General features: G+C 36.0%; 2 protein-coding genes across 2 annotated transcripts; both read left to right on the top strand.

Moving 5' to 3' along the window:
* The first annotated feature begins 13 nt into the window (after positions 1 to 13).
* LOC132165707 (Tetratricopeptide repeat (TPR)-like superfamily protein) lies at positions 14 to 2,869 on the top strand. The gene has a single exon (XM_059576374.2). It carries the CDS (start codon positions 289 to 291, stop codon positions 2,788 to 2,790), a length of 2,502 nt encoding a protein of 833 aa, XP_059432357.2. The 5' UTR covers positions 14 to 288; the 3' UTR covers positions 2,791 to 2,869.
* Positions 2,870 to 14,525: 11,656 nt separating this feature from the next.
* Positions 14,526 to 16,647, top strand: LOC132166214 (cysteine proteinase inhibitor). Its single transcript, XM_059576994.2, has 3 exons — positions 14,526 to 14,726; positions 15,565 to 15,772; positions 16,432 to 16,647. The coding sequence occupies exons 1-2, from the start codon at positions 14,625 to 14,627 to the stop codon at positions 15,766 to 15,768; spliced, it is 306 nt and encodes a 101-aa protein (XP_059432977.2). The 5' UTR covers positions 14,526 to 14,624; the 3' UTR covers positions 15,769 to 15,772; positions 16,432 to 16,647.
* Positions 16,648 to 18,989: the final 2,342 nt, after the last annotated feature.

Genomic DNA, 18,989 nt, shown 5'->3' with positions numbered 1-18,989 from the left:
GTTGAGCTTTTTTTCCCCCCCAAAATTGTGGCTAAAACCAGTTGCATTGTAGAATTTCAAATTTCCTTCATTTTCTTTTCCTCATTTTTCTCGGTATCCAAACAGAACCAACTTTGAATTTCATGTGTATATGAAAGCAGAAGCAGTGAACAGAAACCGAAATTCCACATACTTAGGGTTCTAGAGAAAGAAAAGATGCTCTGTTTGGTTTCCTAGAAACTATAAGAAATTTCGATCGCACTCTCCAAGTAGGCACACACACCCCTGCTGCCGCGCCACGGCCATGTCATGGTCGTGACAACTGCACCCACAGTTCCTCTCATCACAGACACGCTATTCAGACAATGCAAGACTTTAGTCCAAGCCAAGCTCCTCCATCAGCAGAGCTTGGTCCAGGGCCTCACGGACATGGCCACGGACCTCATCCGCACCTACATAGCCTGCGACGCTCCAGTGCAGGCCGTTTCGTTGATCGAGCGCCTTGCTCCGTCGCATTTCACCGTCTACTGGTGGAACGCGCTGATACGACGTGCGGTGCGTCTTGGGTTTCTCGAGGAGGTGCTTGGTTTGTACAGAAGAATGCAGATACTTGGGTGGAGACCTGACCACTATACCTTCCCTTTTGTTCTCAAAGCTTGTGGCGAGATGCCGTCGTTTCGTCGAGGCGCTTCGGTCCATGCCGTGGTGTGCACAAATGGGTTTGAGTCCAATGTCTTTGTTTGTAATGCGGTGGTGGCAATGTATGGAAGGTGTGGTGCGTTGGATGAGGCGCGCCGGGTGTTTGATGATTTGTGCGATAGAGGGATACGTGATGTGGTTTCGTGGAATTCGATTGTGGCTGCTTATGTACAAGGTGGCGATGCTAAGAATGCACTCAAAATGTTTGATAGAATGACTGATGATCGAGGAATCTGCCCGGATGCTGTTAGCATTGTGAATATTCTTCCAGCTTGCGCTTCCGTGGGTGCTTGGTTGCAGGGTAAGGAGGTTCACGGGTTTGCGTTTCGGAGTGGGTTGGTCGAGGATGTGTTTGTGGGTAATGCTGTAGTGGACATGTATGCCAAGTGTGGAATGATGGATGAAGCAAACAAGGTTTTTGACCGGATGATGGTTAAGGATGTGGTTTCTTGGAATGCCATGGTAACTGGATACTCTAAGATTGGTAGATTTGAGGATGTTCTTGCTTTGTTTGAGAAGATGCGGGAGGACAATATTCAGTTGGATGTCGTGACTTGGAGTGCGGTGATTGCGGGGTATGCTCAGAGGGGGCATGGTTATGAATCATTGGATGTGTTTAGGCAAATGCGGGTCTGTGGGTCGGACCCGAATGTTATTACTCTGGTGTCTCTTCTTTCAGGTTGTGCTTCTGTGGGAGCATTGCTTCATGGAAAAGAGATTCATGGTTATGCCACAAAATGTATTCTTAACAGAAAGGGAAGTCATCCCAGGGAAGATCTAATGGTAATAAATGGTCTAATTGACATGTATGCTAAGTGCAAAAGTACTAAAGTAGCACGAATGATGTTTGATTCAATAGCACCAGAGGATAGGGATGTGGTAAGTTGGACTGTCATGATTGGCGGGTATGCTCAGCATGGAGAAGCCAATGATGCACTGGAGCTTTTCTCCAAGATGCTTGGACAGGAGAATTTTTTAAAGCCAAATGCTTTTACCATAGCTTGTGCTCTGATCGCTTGTTCTCGTTTGGGTGCCTTGAGGTTTGGTAAACAAATTCATGGTCATGTGTTACGCAATCACTATGACTCTATGATGGTGTTTGTAGCTAATTGCCTCATAGATATGTATTCCAAATCTGGAGACATTGATGCTGCTCGAGTTGTGTTTGATAACATGAAGCAGAGGAATGCTGTTTCTTGGACATCTCTATTGACAGGTTATGGCATGCATGGTCATGGAGAAGAAGCTCTCCAGGTTTTTGATGAGATGAGGAGAGTGGGGTGCGAGGCTGATGGTGTGACCTTGGTTGTTGTTCTTTATGCTTGCAGTCATACCGGAATGGTCGAGCGGGGAATAAACTACTTCAATAGCATGAGCGAGGATTTTGGGGTTGTTCCTGGAGTGGAACACTATGCTTGCATGGTTGACCTCTTGGGCCGTGCTGGTCGCCTGTACGAGGCTCTGAAACTCGTAGAAGGCATGCCGATGGAGCCGAACCCGATAGTGTGGGTGGCGTTGCTTAGTGCTTGCAGGATCCATCAAAATGTTCCACTTGCAGAATATGCTGCAAATCGATTGTCAGAATTGGAGTTAGAAAATGATGGAACATATACTTTGCTGTCAAACATATATGCCAATGCCAGTCGCTGGAAAGATGTGGCCAGGATCAGATCTTTGATGAAACATACAGGGATCAAGAAGAGGCCTGGTTGCAGTTGGGTCCAAGGAAAGAAAGGTACTGCGACCTTCTTTGTGGGGGACAGGTCTCATCCTCAGTGTCAACAAATATACGACATCCTTGCAGACCTAATTCAACGCATCAAAGCTATGGGGTATGTTCCTGAGACGAGCTTTGCTCTTCATGATGTGGACGATGAGGAGAAGGGTGGCCTTCTTTTTGAACATAGTGAGAAGTTGGCGCTTGCATATGGCATCCTTACATCACCTGCAGGCGCACCCATCCGAATCACCAAGAACTTGCGCGTTTGTGGTGATTGCCACACTGCTATCACCTACATATCCAACATCATTGACCATGAAATTATCTTGAGAGACTCGAGCCGCTTCCATCATTTCAGGAAAGGATCCTGCTCCTGCAGAGGCTATTGGTGATCACTTAATTATGCATGTCTAGTTGGGTAATAATTTTATTTATTTATTCTATGGCAATGGAAAGTGGTATTGAGATTAACATGACATTTATAACATTATAGTAGTTTTTTTTTTGAAGAGGAAAACATTTTAATCACATTCATTCAAAGATAATACGAGCATAAAGCTCTTACAATACAAAGCAAAAGCTCTAAAGCAACTATAGCCGAAGCTACAAGGTTACAAACGTCGAAGATGACGTCAAAGATACAACCATCCAAATCTCAAACAAGATCCGCTAACCCATAACTAATCTTCAGATATAACAACAGATCTGCTCCAAATAGGCTCATTCCAATGTGTCGGTAACTCTTATTCCTCGACCTGGGAGTAGAAAACTCTTATGCCGAAATTCTTTCTCTTCGACTCGAAAGCCAGAATGTAGATCTTATCCACAACTCAAGGGTTTGGACCATAAACAAATACCTCATGGATCAACAAGAAAACAGAGCCTTATTACAAGCAACAAAACAATAGGAAATATAAAATAAGGAACAAATAACAGGGAAAAAAACAACAGAAATCGAAAAATACAGAGAAAATGAAAGCAAAAAAAATCAGAAAGCCAAAAAACAGGAGCACACTAAGCAGATAACAGCGGCCGAAAGAAAGGTTGATAGCGTGCTTGTCGGAAACTGAAGCTGGCATTAGAAGCAAAATAGGGCTAGTGAAACGCGGTGGGGGCCATAATAATAGACCCGGCAGTGGACGGTGGACGACAAAGCGGCTCGGAGGAGATCAGTAGTGCACTCAAAGAACTGGGGGTAGTTTGAGTGAATCCTCCAAGAATGGCACCCACAAAGTGTGCCAAAAACAAACAGACAAGCAGGAAACAAAGACAAGCAAAGGTGAAAAAGAGGGGGAGAGAAGAGGCAGGGAGGAAAGGGGAAGAAAAACTATGGAGGAAGGGGCGGCGCTCTCTGCATAACATTATAGTAGTTGCAGAACATGTAATATACTTGTCAAAAAAGAATGCCATGCCGTTAAGGTTTTTTATTATTATTATTATTATTTAAAAAAAAAAAAAAACTCTTTTTCTTCAAAGCATCTATTTGACAGGATCTAACGATTAATATTGCTCCTTTAACTGTTGAGACGTGCTATACATGCATTATTATCTCAACTCTCTTTTTGCAAATTTAATAGATCTACCATTGGATTTGTGGATATATATATATATGAAAAATGTTACGCATCTCAAATTTTCTTCTCAAAAGTTAGTTCCCAAATGATGTGTTATTATCACATGAATTGGTGACACACTTTCCAAAATAATAAATCTCATGAGATGGTGGCACGTCATTTGAAAATTAACTTTTGGGAGGATAATTTGGTATGTGTAGCACTCATATATATATATAATTCTGATTTTCGGTACACGTTAAACATCGTAAAATGTTTATTTTCATAAAAATGTTTTATGCTGAAAACATTTTCCTACAAACACTTTACGTCGAACTGAACGGAGCATAAACAACGTACCTTCTATCTTTCATATACTAAATTAGATGAAAATTAGATTGAGAACATCAATTAATTCAACCCAACCAGATACAATGTCAATAGCTCCACCGCCATAGACATAATATGTCTCCTAAAATTAATTATTAGATAAACATTCAATTTTCTCGAATATTTATTTAAAGTAAAAATAAACACCAACAAAATCGATTCAAAAGTTCACAATGTGTGAGACAATCTCAAAAAAAGATGCATTCTCTAAGAGATTCTTTTAGAATCTTTTTATATGCACATTCTCTAAAGCTCCAGATCTTTGTCACATTTAAGCAATACAAGTCCTTTAAAATATTGAAAGTTCTCTAATATTTGTGCATTTTCATACAAATATTTCTCTAGAGCTTTCTTATTTGCTCATCCTCCGAAGTCTTTAATCTTTAGAGTTTTTAAGCAATGCTGTCAACATAGAACTGGAAAAAGTTTGCAACAATTGAGATTCTCCACTTTATAAACAGGGTCTTCATATGTGAATTGAAACACCAACACGGATTTAGTAACATCATTAGTGAGACATCATCCTAATTTTTGTTTCTTCCAACAAAAAATAAAATAAAAGAAGCTCTCAAGAATTAAGGTTCTTAATGGAGTTGAATCAAATTTACTTTAGACCAAAAGAAACAAGTTATTCAAACATAATTAAGAAATATGAACACATGATAGAAATAACAATCATTTTCGAAAAAAAAAATAATAATAAGAAAACACGTGATAGTGGATCAAGATTTTCGAGAAAAAAAAAAAAAAAAAAAAAAAAAAAGAGAGAGAGAGAGAAAAAAAAAATATAGTGCAACAAGCCCCTCCCCTTAAAATAGAATAAAATAAAATAATAGATGTCATAGCATAACACTTACACAATTCAATGGTAGACTTCCCAAGCAATTTATTATATGGACTGCCCAAATTATTAATACAAATTTTTTTTGCTAAAAGATCATAACAACGAGTGGAACCACTACACCAAAATTAACTCCACTAAGCATGAGATTCTCCAACAAAATCGAAAAAGTCAGAAACATATATTAGAATCCAAATTTTCTTTGGTTTTCTGAATATTTTTCCTCTTCTTTTCTTTGTTCTTTCCTAGGCAACCAAACAAGCTTCGGACTAAGAAATATAAAAAGGGCGGGAAAGAGAAAGTAATAATTAAATATATGGAAGGTGGAGTTAATAGAAATAGCGAGATACCAGTGAAAAGTAGAGATTACAAAACGAAAAGAAGTTGTGTGAGAGCGAGAGCAGATTATCTTCTCGGGTAAAAAAACTACAACACCTACGATGTAGTAGTTTTCTCAACGGTTCAGATTTAATTTCAAGTTGTCTATGCGAAAGAGAGAGAATTTAAGTCTAGACCGTTAAAATCACCTAAGCCAAATCACCATAGGTGTTGTAGTTTTTTAAAATCACCTAAGCCAAATCCAAACAAGAAGCAGGCACATGTGACTTTCCATAAGTATCAGCGGAAGACACTCTTAAATAAGTAAGGTTGTGATTAGAGGGATACCAGAGATGCATTTCCTTTTATGGTCCTTCTTCCACGTGCCCTTAGGTAAGGTGACTGCTTGTTAGAGGGCAGTTAATTGGGCTTGTAAAACATCAATTGGGATGGCTCACCAAGCTTAAAGCACTAGAAGCAGCTTCCCTTTAATTTTCCATAAGTTTAGGGAACAAAACTACTTTTTACTTCCCTATGAAAATATATTTCACAATAGTTTTCATTACCTTTTCTTATACCATTAAAATATTATTTATTTACAAAATACAAGTTTCCTATCTACTCTCACTTTTTTCACAAAATCCCAACACCATCCCCAATTAAAGACAAAAAGATGAAAGACCAGAAATGAAATAGAAATGTTTATATTAAAATAATGTATAGGGAGCCACTTTTGGTTCCCTACAGATTGGGAAACATTGTAGCAACCATTGATTTGAGGGTTGGCTAAATGTAAGAAATCTGATGTGAGTATAGTTTTGTAGTTTTTTTGAAATTTTCTCTAAACATAAGGAAGAAGATGACATATAGGGCATCTGCTGCTAGTGTTCTTACGTGTAAGTGCATCTTCCTAAGTTATTGGGCTAATGGGCTATATTGAGCTTAAGTGGGCCTTTGGTGACTTAGTAAACGGTATTACCAGTTTCTCCCCAATTCCCATACTAATGCTCCATTTGTTTCGCAGTAAAATGTTTTCCTTATTTTCGGGTATTTGGTGCGACATAAAATAATAGTCAATGAAAAATTTTTTCCCATTGACCAAAAATTCTTCTTTAATTTTCGAAAAATGGTTTCTATTTTCGAAAATCGTAAACCATTTTCCCAGTTTGAGTATCTCATTCTCAAATCGACGGGCCCTGTCAAGACCCGCCCAAGACCTCGTCTGGACTCACCCAGGACCCAGATGGGACTTGACCATGACCCGCCTGGGATCCAACCAGACATGCGCTGAACCCCATCGGGACTCAGTCAGGACTTGTCCAGGACCCACCCGAGATTTGATTGGGACTCGACGTCGGAAAATATTTTTAGCAAAAAACATTTTCTTGGAAAATGATTTATTAGTAAACATTTTTGAATATTTGACATGTACGGAAAATCAGGCAGGGTCCTGTCGGGTCACTGACATCGAAAAATGTTTTCAACAGGAAACATTTTTCGGTATTTGGTGTATACGAAAAATCATATTAAACTTTAAATTACGAAAATGACATTGTTGGGTCCCAATAGGGTTTAGGCGGGGTCCGGGAGGGTCCCGGGCGAGTCGCAATGGGGTCCCTGCAGGACTCCGTATACGCCAAACATCGTAAATTATTTTACAGGAAATCATTTTTCAAAAAAATATTTTATGTTTAAAATATTTTCCGACAAAAAGCATTTTATGTTTCAACCTTAGTTTACCAAGTGATGGGAATTTTACTTTATTTTCTTGGGCTCGCAAAAACATCTTGCCATCGAATTATTGAAGGGAGAAAAACACGAAAAATAAAGGAGAAAATGCTTCATTGGTCCATGATGTGTTGACTTTTATCAAATCGTTCCCCATTGTTTTAAAAGTTATCAATTTACTCTTTAAGGTTAGAAGTGTTACCAAATAGATTCTTTGGTTCTCCTTTTATGTTAAAGTTTGAATGTTGTTGCTACGCCATACTCAATCAGAAGACGACATTTGTTCCATTTAAAAATATATATAAAAATGAAAAGTAAAAATAAAATTATAAATATAAATTAAAAAAAAAAAAAAAACAAAAAACAAATTTTCCATGGTTGGTGACCATCCTCAGTTACAAATCAAATATTAGTAATCTCTGATTTGCAATGTCTAGATCTTTAGTCAATTCTGTTAAGAGTATATTTGATATTATTCTAGGGTTATTATGTTTCCTTATATATTTTAGATTTAGTCTAGGGTTTCTTGCTTATGAGTCCTAGCCTCTCTATATATAGAGGTCACTGTAATCATATTATATACATAATCATAATAGAAGAGATGTACTCTTATATGCTTCCGCTCTCTCTCTTCTCTCTCTTTCTTTCTTCCGCTTCTAATATATTATCTAATATATTTAACATGGTATCAGAGCTACCTTCTGTGGCCTTCAATAAACATCTTTGATGTTTCCCGGCGACCTCCCAATTCCGGTCGTCGGTGCGCCGCCAAGCGGTTTTCCGCTCACAATTTGGCGCTCCCTCCGGCGACCTCCCAAATCAGGTCATCAACGCGCCGCCAAGCGGTTTTCCGCTCAAAATCTCTTCCACTCCTTTAGATCTACAGATCTGTGGAAGATCCGCCGCCATCGGCCCTCCGAGCTTCTCCACGCTCCTCCGGCAGTTTCTACCTGAGCCAATCGCGCCGCCACCTTGACTCCTCTCGGCCAAATAACCACCAAAAGTGGTGTCTTGGCCCTAAAACGGTGGATTTGTGCAATCTCAGACTATTCCAGCATTGCACGCACCTCCATGCTCCGCCTTCAGAAACTGTCGTCTCTCTAACAAGCCTCCACCCGCGGCTGCTGCTCCTCCACGCGCCTCCACCTATGTCGGATCTTAGTGGTTTTCACTCCGTTCGGCAGATCCGTAGCCGGTGATCTCAAATCCGTCGAGATCACCGCCATTGGAGAGTGGACCCATCGCCACCCTTCGACCAAAGAGTGTGTGCGTGGGCTTCATGCGCCCACGCTCTACACGTGCCAGTGAACCCTATTGGCGCGGCGAGTGGTCGCCAGCCCCTGGCGCGTGCTCCACACGTGCCAGCGTGTCCTCTAAAGAGCCCGTCACGTCAACCCTAGCTCTCTGCCATGGGTTAACTCTGAAAAAAAATAAAAAATAAAAAATAATCCAGATCCATCCATTTTTGACCCGATCCAACAGGTTAGAACCGGATTGTCTCAAATCGGGTCATACCATCCATTAAAGGTCAATGGGTTTTCGGGCTTTTTTTGGCCCAATTCAAACCGGCCCACTCTTCAACCCGATCCAACGGGTTTGAAATCCGATTCAAACCAATCCATCAACCCAAATTGGATCCATACAAGCATCCGACCCGATCTAAAACCGGTTCCAACCGGGTCATTGGTTCAAATCGGATCTCCGCCCAACCCGGTCCAATACCGGTTCCTAAACTGGGTCATCGGGGTCAAGCTCTTCAAACCGGTCCAAATTTGTCAACTCGATTCATCGGGTTAGACTCGGTTCATATAATTTTCGGGTCAACCATTTTAATGGTCCATAGGTTTTGGCCATCTTTGGCCCATTCAACCGGCCCAATTGATTCAATTTCTTCAAGGCCTCAAGCCCAATTTCTTTAAGGCTTCAGCCCAACCAGCTGCCTCTGCCTGCCGCCTTTCACCGCCACCGGCCACCTCCAGCGACTTTTCCGACGTACCTAAAAAAAAACAAAAAACAAAAAAAAATTCCTTTCTTTTTCTCAAACCTTGAGTTTGAGGGAGGATATTGGAGTATTTGAGAAATCACCCGGATCCAAGATTTTCAACCCAACGGGTTAGAACCGGGTTCTGCTGCCGCCAGCCTCCGTGCACCGCCTCCGGCCATCACTCCGGCAACTTTTACGGCGACCAAAAAAAAAAATATATATATTTTCCTTTATATTTCCAACCTCAATTTTATACATTGAGTTTGAGAGGGAATGTTAAGAGTATATTTGATATTATTTTAGGGTTATTATGTTTCCTTATATATTTTAGATTTAGTCTAGGGTTTCTTGCTTATGAGTCCTAGCCTCTCTATATATAGAGGTCATTGTAATCATATTATATACATAATCATAATAGAAGAGATGTAGTCTTATATGCTTCCGCTCTCTCTCTTCTCTCTCTCTCTCTCTCTTTCTTCCGCTTCTAATATATTATCCAATATATTTAACACTCATTATTTGTAATCTCCAATATCTTCTAACTATACTCTCATACATCACAGTTTATAGTTTTATTTTAGGGAAAAATGCTCCAATGGTCTTTGAGATATGAATTTTTTATCAAATCACTTTATAAGGTTCACAAGTTATCAGTTTATACTAATGAATAAATAAAAAATTGATAACTTCACTTTAAACCCCTAAATTACCACTCGATTTGACAAGTCCCCTTAAAACTTCAAAACATCTCAATTTGAACCCTTGAACTTTCAGTTGCAGTTAATTTAAACCCCTTCGTCAGTTACCCCTAAAAAAAATAAATAATAAATAAAGCTATCAATTTACTGTCCTAAGGTTAGAATTGTTGTCAAATAAATCATTCTTTGTCATAGCCAATCAAAAGACAACATGTATCCTTTTTTATAAAAAAATTAAAAATTAAAAAAAAAATAAAAATCTAACCACCCCCAGATTATATATATATATATACACTCCAACTTACCAGCCTGCTTGCATTCATTTTTCCAAATAGTATTCAAGTTTTAAAATCTAAAAATTGAGCCTCACCCATGAAAAACATGTTTGAGTTCAAGTTTCTGAAAACTGGTTTTCTAGAACCAGTTCCAGAAATATGGCCTGAAATCGGTTTGGCAATAGGTTTCATTTTAAGACATACAAAAATCAGTTTTATACAACATACATTTCTATTTTTCCCCACAAAAATCAGTTTTTTGTTTGCAGTTATCAACCTCTTTGTGAAGTTTCACAACAACTCAAAACCTCTTTTTGTTTTTGTTTTTTTGTTTTTTTGTTTTTTTTTCAAATATAGCAAAAACAAAATGTCAAAATCCTCCTATAAATATCGGTTACTTAAGTCCCTTCCTTTCACATCAATTTCTTTCAAACAATCAAAAGTACACTCAATCATGAAGAGCTTGTTCATTTTGGCCCTCTCCCTACTCGTTCTTTTCGTCACTTGTGGTAACTTCTTAAAAATCTACTTTATATATCTTGAAACCTATAAATAATGTGTTATTGGTGTGCAAAACCATGTCAAACATTCATTTTATACGTTATATTAAAGTTAATTTTTCCCATTTATATCATAAAAGATTTACATAAACATTTGTTTCAACAATTTAACATATTTAGAGGATTGAATCGCTCTCGTTACTCAAGCATTTATAAGATAATAATTTGTATGATGTTTATATAGTATGTAGCATTTCATTATATAACTATATTCAAAGTAATCACTTGAATGTTAAAGAAAGTTAAGGAACACAGTGATAATTGAGCGTCAATTAAGACAAAAAGCAAATGTGCCTAACTATTTAAGTATAATAAGAGAACTCATAAGAGAACATGCAAACTATATAGCAAGATTGTTATAGTTTTTAGAATAATACCCTATGTTCAATAACATGTAAATATTATGTCATGGTAGATTCTTCTGCTCCCATAGAAACCAAGCCGAAGGCTAAAGTGGTTGCATGGCCTAGTTACCCGCCGTGTGTTAGTGGTTTTTGTACAGATCAAATATGTTGTGCTCAAGGTACTCTTTCTCACTTTCTCTCTCATATATTTTCAAATTTTATTTAATTTATAACCTTGATCGGTGCGGACAAAGATTCTCGAAGAGTCATTTCATGATCAATATTTACTGTTGTTGTATTTAACGATATAAATAATGCCATGTGATAAATATATTGGCATGCTATTCAAAAATTCTAGATATGATATAATTCACACCATTAGATGGAACAAAATTAAATTTTAATCATTATATTCATTTCACTTAAAATTGAGAGTATCCTTATGATCATAATTAACAACTTTGTTAAGACAAATGAGTGTTTTTAAGATTATGAAAAGAAAATCCTTCTTGTCGTTTATTTAAATTTGAGTGTAGTTTTAAGTGGGCATTATTTCAAGTACTAAAAAAGTAGCCAAAAAAAAAAAAAAAGAAAAAAAAATGTAATATTAAGTAAAAGATCTCATTATGTTCCTATTTAGTTTGTTCAACTTCCAAATTCCATTTTAATTATTTCCACGTTTATTCTTAGAATCCAAAACCCTTTTTTATTTGGAATTTTTTTTTAAAAAAATGGTCTTTTTCTTCATAATAATGACCTTTTTTTTTTTTTTAAATGACAATTTTTCTAAAGAAAAATACATTTTTTTTTTTATAAAAATAATGGCAAATAAAAAAAGAAACACATAGGATGTTATTCCTTCAAAAATTATTTTTTATTTTTTATTTTGTTTTTAAAGACCAACTTTAAAAACATTCCTCATTACTAATATATGACTTGATGACGTAATAGTAAAAACCAGCACTTCAAAAAAAAAAAAAAAAACAACAACATTACTCTATTATCATCGTGAAAGCTTTCAAGTTATTATTTTTTTCTTTTTTATTTGATTTTTTTTTTTAAATAAATGATAATGCTTGGGGATTTTCTTCTCCACACCATATAAATGATCATATTGTAGGGACTTGTATCAAAGTGTGATATTTTTCTTGTAGGTTACAAATTTCGATGGCCTCAATTGGTTGGAAAGAATGGGCAACTAGCCAAGGCTATGATACAAAAGGATAATCCTCTGGTAACAGTAGTGGTCCTACGCCCCGGCACAGTAGGATTGGCGGATTTCTGTTGCAATCGTGTATACCTTGTCCTTGATCACAATGGGAAGGTCCGTCTTGTACCTATAGTTGGCTGAGACTACTTTTTGTAATTAATTTTGAAACAAATAAATAACTACGTATTATTATTCTTTTGAGCCATTTGTAGAAAAAAACTTCTATTCCTATTTGCTAATTATATTATCTATGTATGTTGGAAACATTGACACAATTAAAAATTTGAAAGAAATATTATCAATAATTTAATAGTTTGAAAGGGATGTATACTTTTCCTAGCGAGTGAATCACGTCTTTCAACTTGGTTTATATCATAAATATGTTTATATTTAAATTCTTATACAAGATATTATTAGCAACTTGAAACGAAAAATGAAAAAATGATTGAGATATTATATATAAAATCCTCACAAATAAAGCATGTGGATCATGTGGCAAACACAAACACACTTGAGATTCCCATAAGCAGTCAACAAGATCTGTTTTTGTTTTTGTTTTTGTTTTTTTGCTTTTTTTAAGCAAAGCCAAAGCCAAAGCCAAAGCCAAGCCAACAACTGAATGGATTGGAATTTTTTGGTAATTTTATTGACAAATTATTAATAATTTGAGCGGTGCATGTTAAAATTTACTTATTTGATAACATGTCTGTTTGAGTTTGTGATTTTAAAATGTTATTTTTAAAAATGCAAGTAAATGTTTAATAAAATCGCAGTTTATCCTTTAAAATTATATATATATATATATATATATATATATATATATATATATATATATATATATATATATTTAAAAAAAAAAAAACACATTTTTAATTGCGTTTTGTAAAAATGTAGATTCCGTTTAGTTTGCGAAATAGATCAATTTTATTTGATAAGGGCTTATTCCTATGAATGGTTATTTATATGAGAATAACGATTCCATTATGAAGATGAATACTTATTCCTTTAAAAAATGAGATGAATAGCTATTCTTTAAGGAATGAGAAATATTAGAGAGTTAAACAAATGAATCCAAAAAAATTTTCAAACTGACGTGGCAAAGGTTTTTAAATTGAAAAAAATGCAATTCTCTCTCCCTTGTCTACCACGTCAGTTTGGAAATTTTTTTAGGTTCATTTGTTTTGCTCCATAGCACTTATCTTAAGGAATAGACTGCATTATTTTTTATTTTTTTATTTTTTTTTTTATAAAAAAAACACTAACATTATTTTTTATTTTATTTTGAACTTAAAAATTTAAAAACATGATAAATAAAGTGAGTTGCCAATCACCCCAATGGGGCCACCACCAGAAGAGGGTGAGGGTGGTCGCACCACCCAGTGGCATTTCAGGGTGGCTGAGGCCACCACAAATTTGCTTCAGGGGTGGCTGCGGCTAACCCCACCCATTGGGGTGGTCGGTCACCAACTTTATTTTTTAGGTTTCTTATTTTATTTTATTTAAATTTCAGTTGAAAAATAAATAATATGGGGTTTTTAATAATTTTGATTCAATTCTAGTTAGTGCATGTGTCTTGTTAATGTTACCAAATCAAAAAATATGAATAACTATTTCATTCAACTATCCTTTATTCTCAATAATAACATTTTTTTTAATAGAATACTCATTTTCCAAAACAAACGAGACCGTAATCTCAAACAATTCATTTTATGCAATTTGGTTTAATTTGCATTTTAAATTACAATTTTTTAAAAATGCAATGACAAACAATCAATTTGATGCCAATTAGTTTAAAAACACACTTTTTATTTATGAAATCACGATGACAAACGCATCCGAAGTGGTTCAACCGTCAAAAATTTATTTAGAATAAGGACATTCTTGCAATATGTTGCAATTTAGGCCCCAAAAAAAAAAAAAAAAAAAAAAATTGGATATTCTCGGTTGAATCCGTGGGCCTTTCATTTGACTGGAGCAATGCTTAAGGACTACGCAAGATCACGGAGGAGTTATCGTGTACGCAAATCTGCCAACTACTATCCTACAATTTCAACGTTGACCTCACTCTCACCGGCCTCTCATTATACGCCACGTCTTGCTCAAAGTAGCTCTCTAACCTGGAGTCACAACTGATCGGGCGCCAGCTGGCAACTGCAGAGGATAAAGAAGAGAAGGCTCGTAGACGATTGGGGTCAACGAGGCTCAAAAACTGACAAAGGCCCGCAATCCAACGCGCTAAATTATCCGCGTGCTTGCCAATCTCTCTCGTCTTATCCTATTTAAACCCACTCATTGATTGATGATCGGCAAGCAGAAGAAGAGGAGATGGCGAAGGTTGGAGGAGTCAGCGAAGTTGGGGGAAGCCAGAACAGCGTGGAGATCGACGGCCTCGCTCGCTTCGCCGTCGACGAGCATAACAAGAAACAGGTTCTCTAATTCCTAATGTTCTTTTTCCTTTAATCAAATCTCTGTGTTTAATTGAAATTATTGTTGGTGTTTTTTTTTTTAAAAAAAAAAAATTATGACAAAGTTATGATTAAAAGCTTAATTATTGTTTTTGAAATTTTGTAATTAATTTATTGTAAGTTTTTATCCATTACACGCAACATTTAGGTTGACAATCTCTATCAGATGTTTTTTTGGCCTGTTAAATTAAATGGCGGATTGAAAGGTTGACTTATACAGTCATTGTTGGGGTTATTCCTCCTAGGTTCTTGAAGGGGCGGGTGGGTGGTTTATAAGTATGAGAAAAAATTTTACATCTTACGATAGTTTTTGGGGGTGAAGAGAGGCTCAAGACCTTCCGTGTGAAAGAAAACATCACTTCTTAAACTAGCTTTTGGGGTCGAAACCCAATACCACCCAACAGTCATATACTCATATGTTTTGACAAGACAAAAATCTGACACATAACATGAATTATACTGCTCCAAAGTAGTTGGCCATGAAAAAATAATTTTTGTGGAGGATGTGGGATTTTTTTTTTTTTTTTAAAGCAAACATGGATTAAAACACTAAAGAAGTGTGAGTTTCACAACAACAGACCCAACAAAAAAAAAAAATTACAGTGCTAGAAATACAAGTGAACGGTAGAAAATGTGTCATAAAATGTGCAGTCCTCTCAAAAGGAGGATGTGGGAATTATATATGCATGAGGTTTTGGATAATAAGCTTTATTTAGCATAACATTTGTTATATATTATAAGCATATTGAAATTTTGGGTGTTATTTGTGTTAAATTATATTGTCGTGGTTGGTGGTGTAGAATACGGTTCTGGAGTTTCAGAAGGTGGTGAATGCGAAACAGCAGGTGGTTGCGGGAACTGTGTACTACATAACGCTGGAGGTGAGTGATGGGGGGAAGAAGAAAGTATATGAGGCCAAGATTTGGGAGAAGCCATGGTTGAACTTCAAGGAGTTGCAGGAATTCAAGCTCATTTCTGATACTCCTTCAGACTCTAGCGCTTAGCTAGGTATTGATCCCGGAACACAGTTGCTCCGTTTTGATTCAATAGTATATGATTTTCTTGAGGTTTTATTTATTTAGTTTCTTTGCTGTGTTGATGTGTTACCCTTTTGTTGTAGATTTCATCAGATTTCTTTCTTTAGTATTCCTTTTCAGCTACTATTGAAACTGACATTACATCTGCTAATTTGGACTGGAACCCAGAAAAGAAAAGAAAAAGAGAAAGAAATAAACTCTTAAGAGAATAATGGAATGACAAATGCTACAAAACTAATGGTGGTCTATCTAAATAGAGTGGTGATTTTCATTGTCACATTAAGGAGTGTCTACTTAGGAGTATGAACTTGGAAGTGCATGTATCATTTCTTTTTAGTCGTAGAATTATCTGTGCTCTCATGTAAGACATAATGTAGTGAGAATGTTCTTCAAATGCCAACTGATGTACGAGCGAGGGTTCAAACTTAAGATCTCTGACTTATCTCAAAAGTTTAAACCGATAGAAATAGGTGAATTGAATCATTTAATTAAGGTAACCTAGATCTACATTGTCTTGAGTTTAATGAGCAGGGTGAGGACTAAGAAATTAAAATTCTTCTTTTAATTTTTTTTTTTGGGTATTTGGGCCAACAAGTTTATAACATTGATGATGTTTCATTGTATATTCAGGTGACTGAAGATCAGATGTATGTTGCTTTCCTTGCTTCAAGTTGAAATAGAAGCATATCAGAACATTGAAGGCATGTTCCTACTTAAATAAAATGTAAATAAATCCTATCCGAATCAGATTCTTAGCCTTCAGGATCTGGTGGATTCGCCTTATTAAATTGAGGGCCTTAGGCGGCCGCCTAATCAGCATAAGGCTCTAGTCAGCCTCCTAATTCACTTAAGGCTCTAGTCGACCATTAGATCTAAGGCAAACAACATTAAAAATAAATGTGGACCATAGAATCAAGTCTTTATACACATGTAACCACCATTCATAAATGACATGATACACAATACATCTCAATTGAAAAATCAACATTTATCAATCTCATTGCAGAGTCATCATTTATAAAACGTTAGTGTTCACAACATGAGTATCAAATGCACAGTTTATTGAAAGATAGTAATGTTAAATGAAAAAGTATTTTGGTAGTTTTTTGGGTGGTTACCTCGAACGCTCATTCCCAACCTAAGACATAACAAAAGATCAACTTCTCCATTTTGCAATTCTTGCTCTAATATTAGACATATCTCAAAGCATAACCTTAATCTTACACTTGCTGCCCAGAAAGATTGATCGTTCCTAGTGATTACCTCCAGATAATGATTTATTTTAATACAGGACACCAAAAGATAATCCACTATTAACCCAAGACTCCTAAAGGTCCCAAAACTCCCTAACAACACCATTTACTGAGCATAAACATTTTTTAAATAAGGGAAAACTTTTCATTAAACCACTGAACTACCGCGTGTTTTGAGTAGACCTCCTAAAATTCAAAAATTCTCAATTTACACCTTTGAACTTTCAATTTCAATCAATTTATCACATTTCGTCAGATTTTAAACGTTAAAAGTTTAAAATGACGTTTATACACCTGATTTTTCTTTTTTTATAAAATTCACAATATACCCTTAATTCCAAATTTAACTTTTTTTTAAAAAAAATAAGGTTATAAAAACAAAAAAACAATACCCACGGTGACCCAGGCGGGTCTGGTCGTGACCCACGTAGGTCAGCAAACCCATGCTGGGTCGCAGCCAGACCTAGCTGCGGGTTTGCTTGACCCACAAGTCACTCGTTTTTTTTTTTTTTTCTTTAAACGAAAATCGGAGGTATTTTGGTCTTTTTAGGCATTGCCGTTAGAAGTTAACCACTACATCTGACGAAGTGAGGTAAATTGATTGAAATTAAAAGTTCAGAGGTATAAATTGAGAGTTTTTGAATTTTAGGAAATTTTTTCAAAACGCGCAGTAATTTAAGGGTTTAAAGTGAAGTTTTTCCTTTAAATAAGCAAGGACACAACCATCACTTTAAAACATCATAGGCCCTTACTTTATTCTCATAATTGCTTTCCCTTTGTTAGGCAACCAAGGAAAGTTATCCAGTGTTAAAAGGTGGTTACTTTAGCACTGTTTTGAGATTAAAAATGAAACTAACTTCTAATGTTCACATCTTTCATGCAAGAACCAAACTTTTCTTCATAAAAGAACCAACTTTAGGCCATTTATAAAAGGCAAACAACTAATCATCATTAATGTAATACCCAAAAAAAAAAAAAATCCTTTTAAAATACATGTGCTTTCAAAATAAATTTTATTTTCAACAATGGTTTAGTGCCAAAAAAAAAAAAAAAAGAAAGGAGAGGATTGAACCTCATGCGACATAAACTCAATTTTGAGCGTGCAAAACCCTAAAAAATTGACCTTCAACCTATTTTTAACCCGCAATAACTCGAAAGTTTATATATATATTTTTTGTCTTGCGAATATTTTAAATGAGAGGCTTTAAAGAGCATTGACTGAAGATTGTCGCACATTGGAAAGTGTGAGGATTTTGTTGGCATTTATAAGGCCCAACAAACTCAAGCTATTAAATGAGGTATGTTAGGGTACACCCTCATGCATGTTATAGTACGGTGCGAAGCACCGGAAGTGGTGTGGGCTGTAATGCTGTAGTGGCGACTTGATGACGCACTTGACACTTAGCACGAAGCATTGAAGCGATCTAATCATGACCATTTATTTTTGGACAGTCAAGATCGTTCGATCTAGTGGTTTGATCTAAATCATACGATTCTTCTTAAATAGATCCAGTGGTTGGATCTACTAGACTGTTGATCTAACGATTGAGATTAAATAATGAATTTAATCTAACGGCCAGATTTAATTTCAAAATTTGAAATTATTTGATATGTATTAAGAGATAATTGATTAATCTATAATAATACAATTCTATTTAAATCCTTATTTGATTTTTGAAATTTGAATTATTATTTCTTTTTGTCTCTGATTGAAATAGAAAATCGCAGGGTATTTTCGGATTTTAATTTCGTTTGTGCAGATCGCAGTTAAAACACAAAACCTTTTGGGCTCCATTGTATCATGGAGAAAAATTTGCTTTAACCCTATTGCATACCAATTCTAGTGGAGGGGAGACATGAGAGAAGCCTAAAACTGACGTTCTATGTCAGTTCCAAAGCCATATTTGTGGTCTTTCAATCCGTTTTCTCAAGGTA

Source organism: Corylus avellana, chromosome 11 (genome assembly GCF_965113065.1).
Source record: "Corylus avellana chromosome 11, dhCorAvel1.hap1.2, whole genome shotgun sequence".
Classification (NCBI taxonomy): domain Eukaryota; kingdom Viridiplantae; phylum Streptophyta; class Magnoliopsida; order Fagales; family Betulaceae; genus Corylus; species Corylus avellana.
The sequence above is the reverse complement of the archived record's forward strand: the minus strand, read 5'-3'. Positions and strand labels throughout refer to the sequence as shown.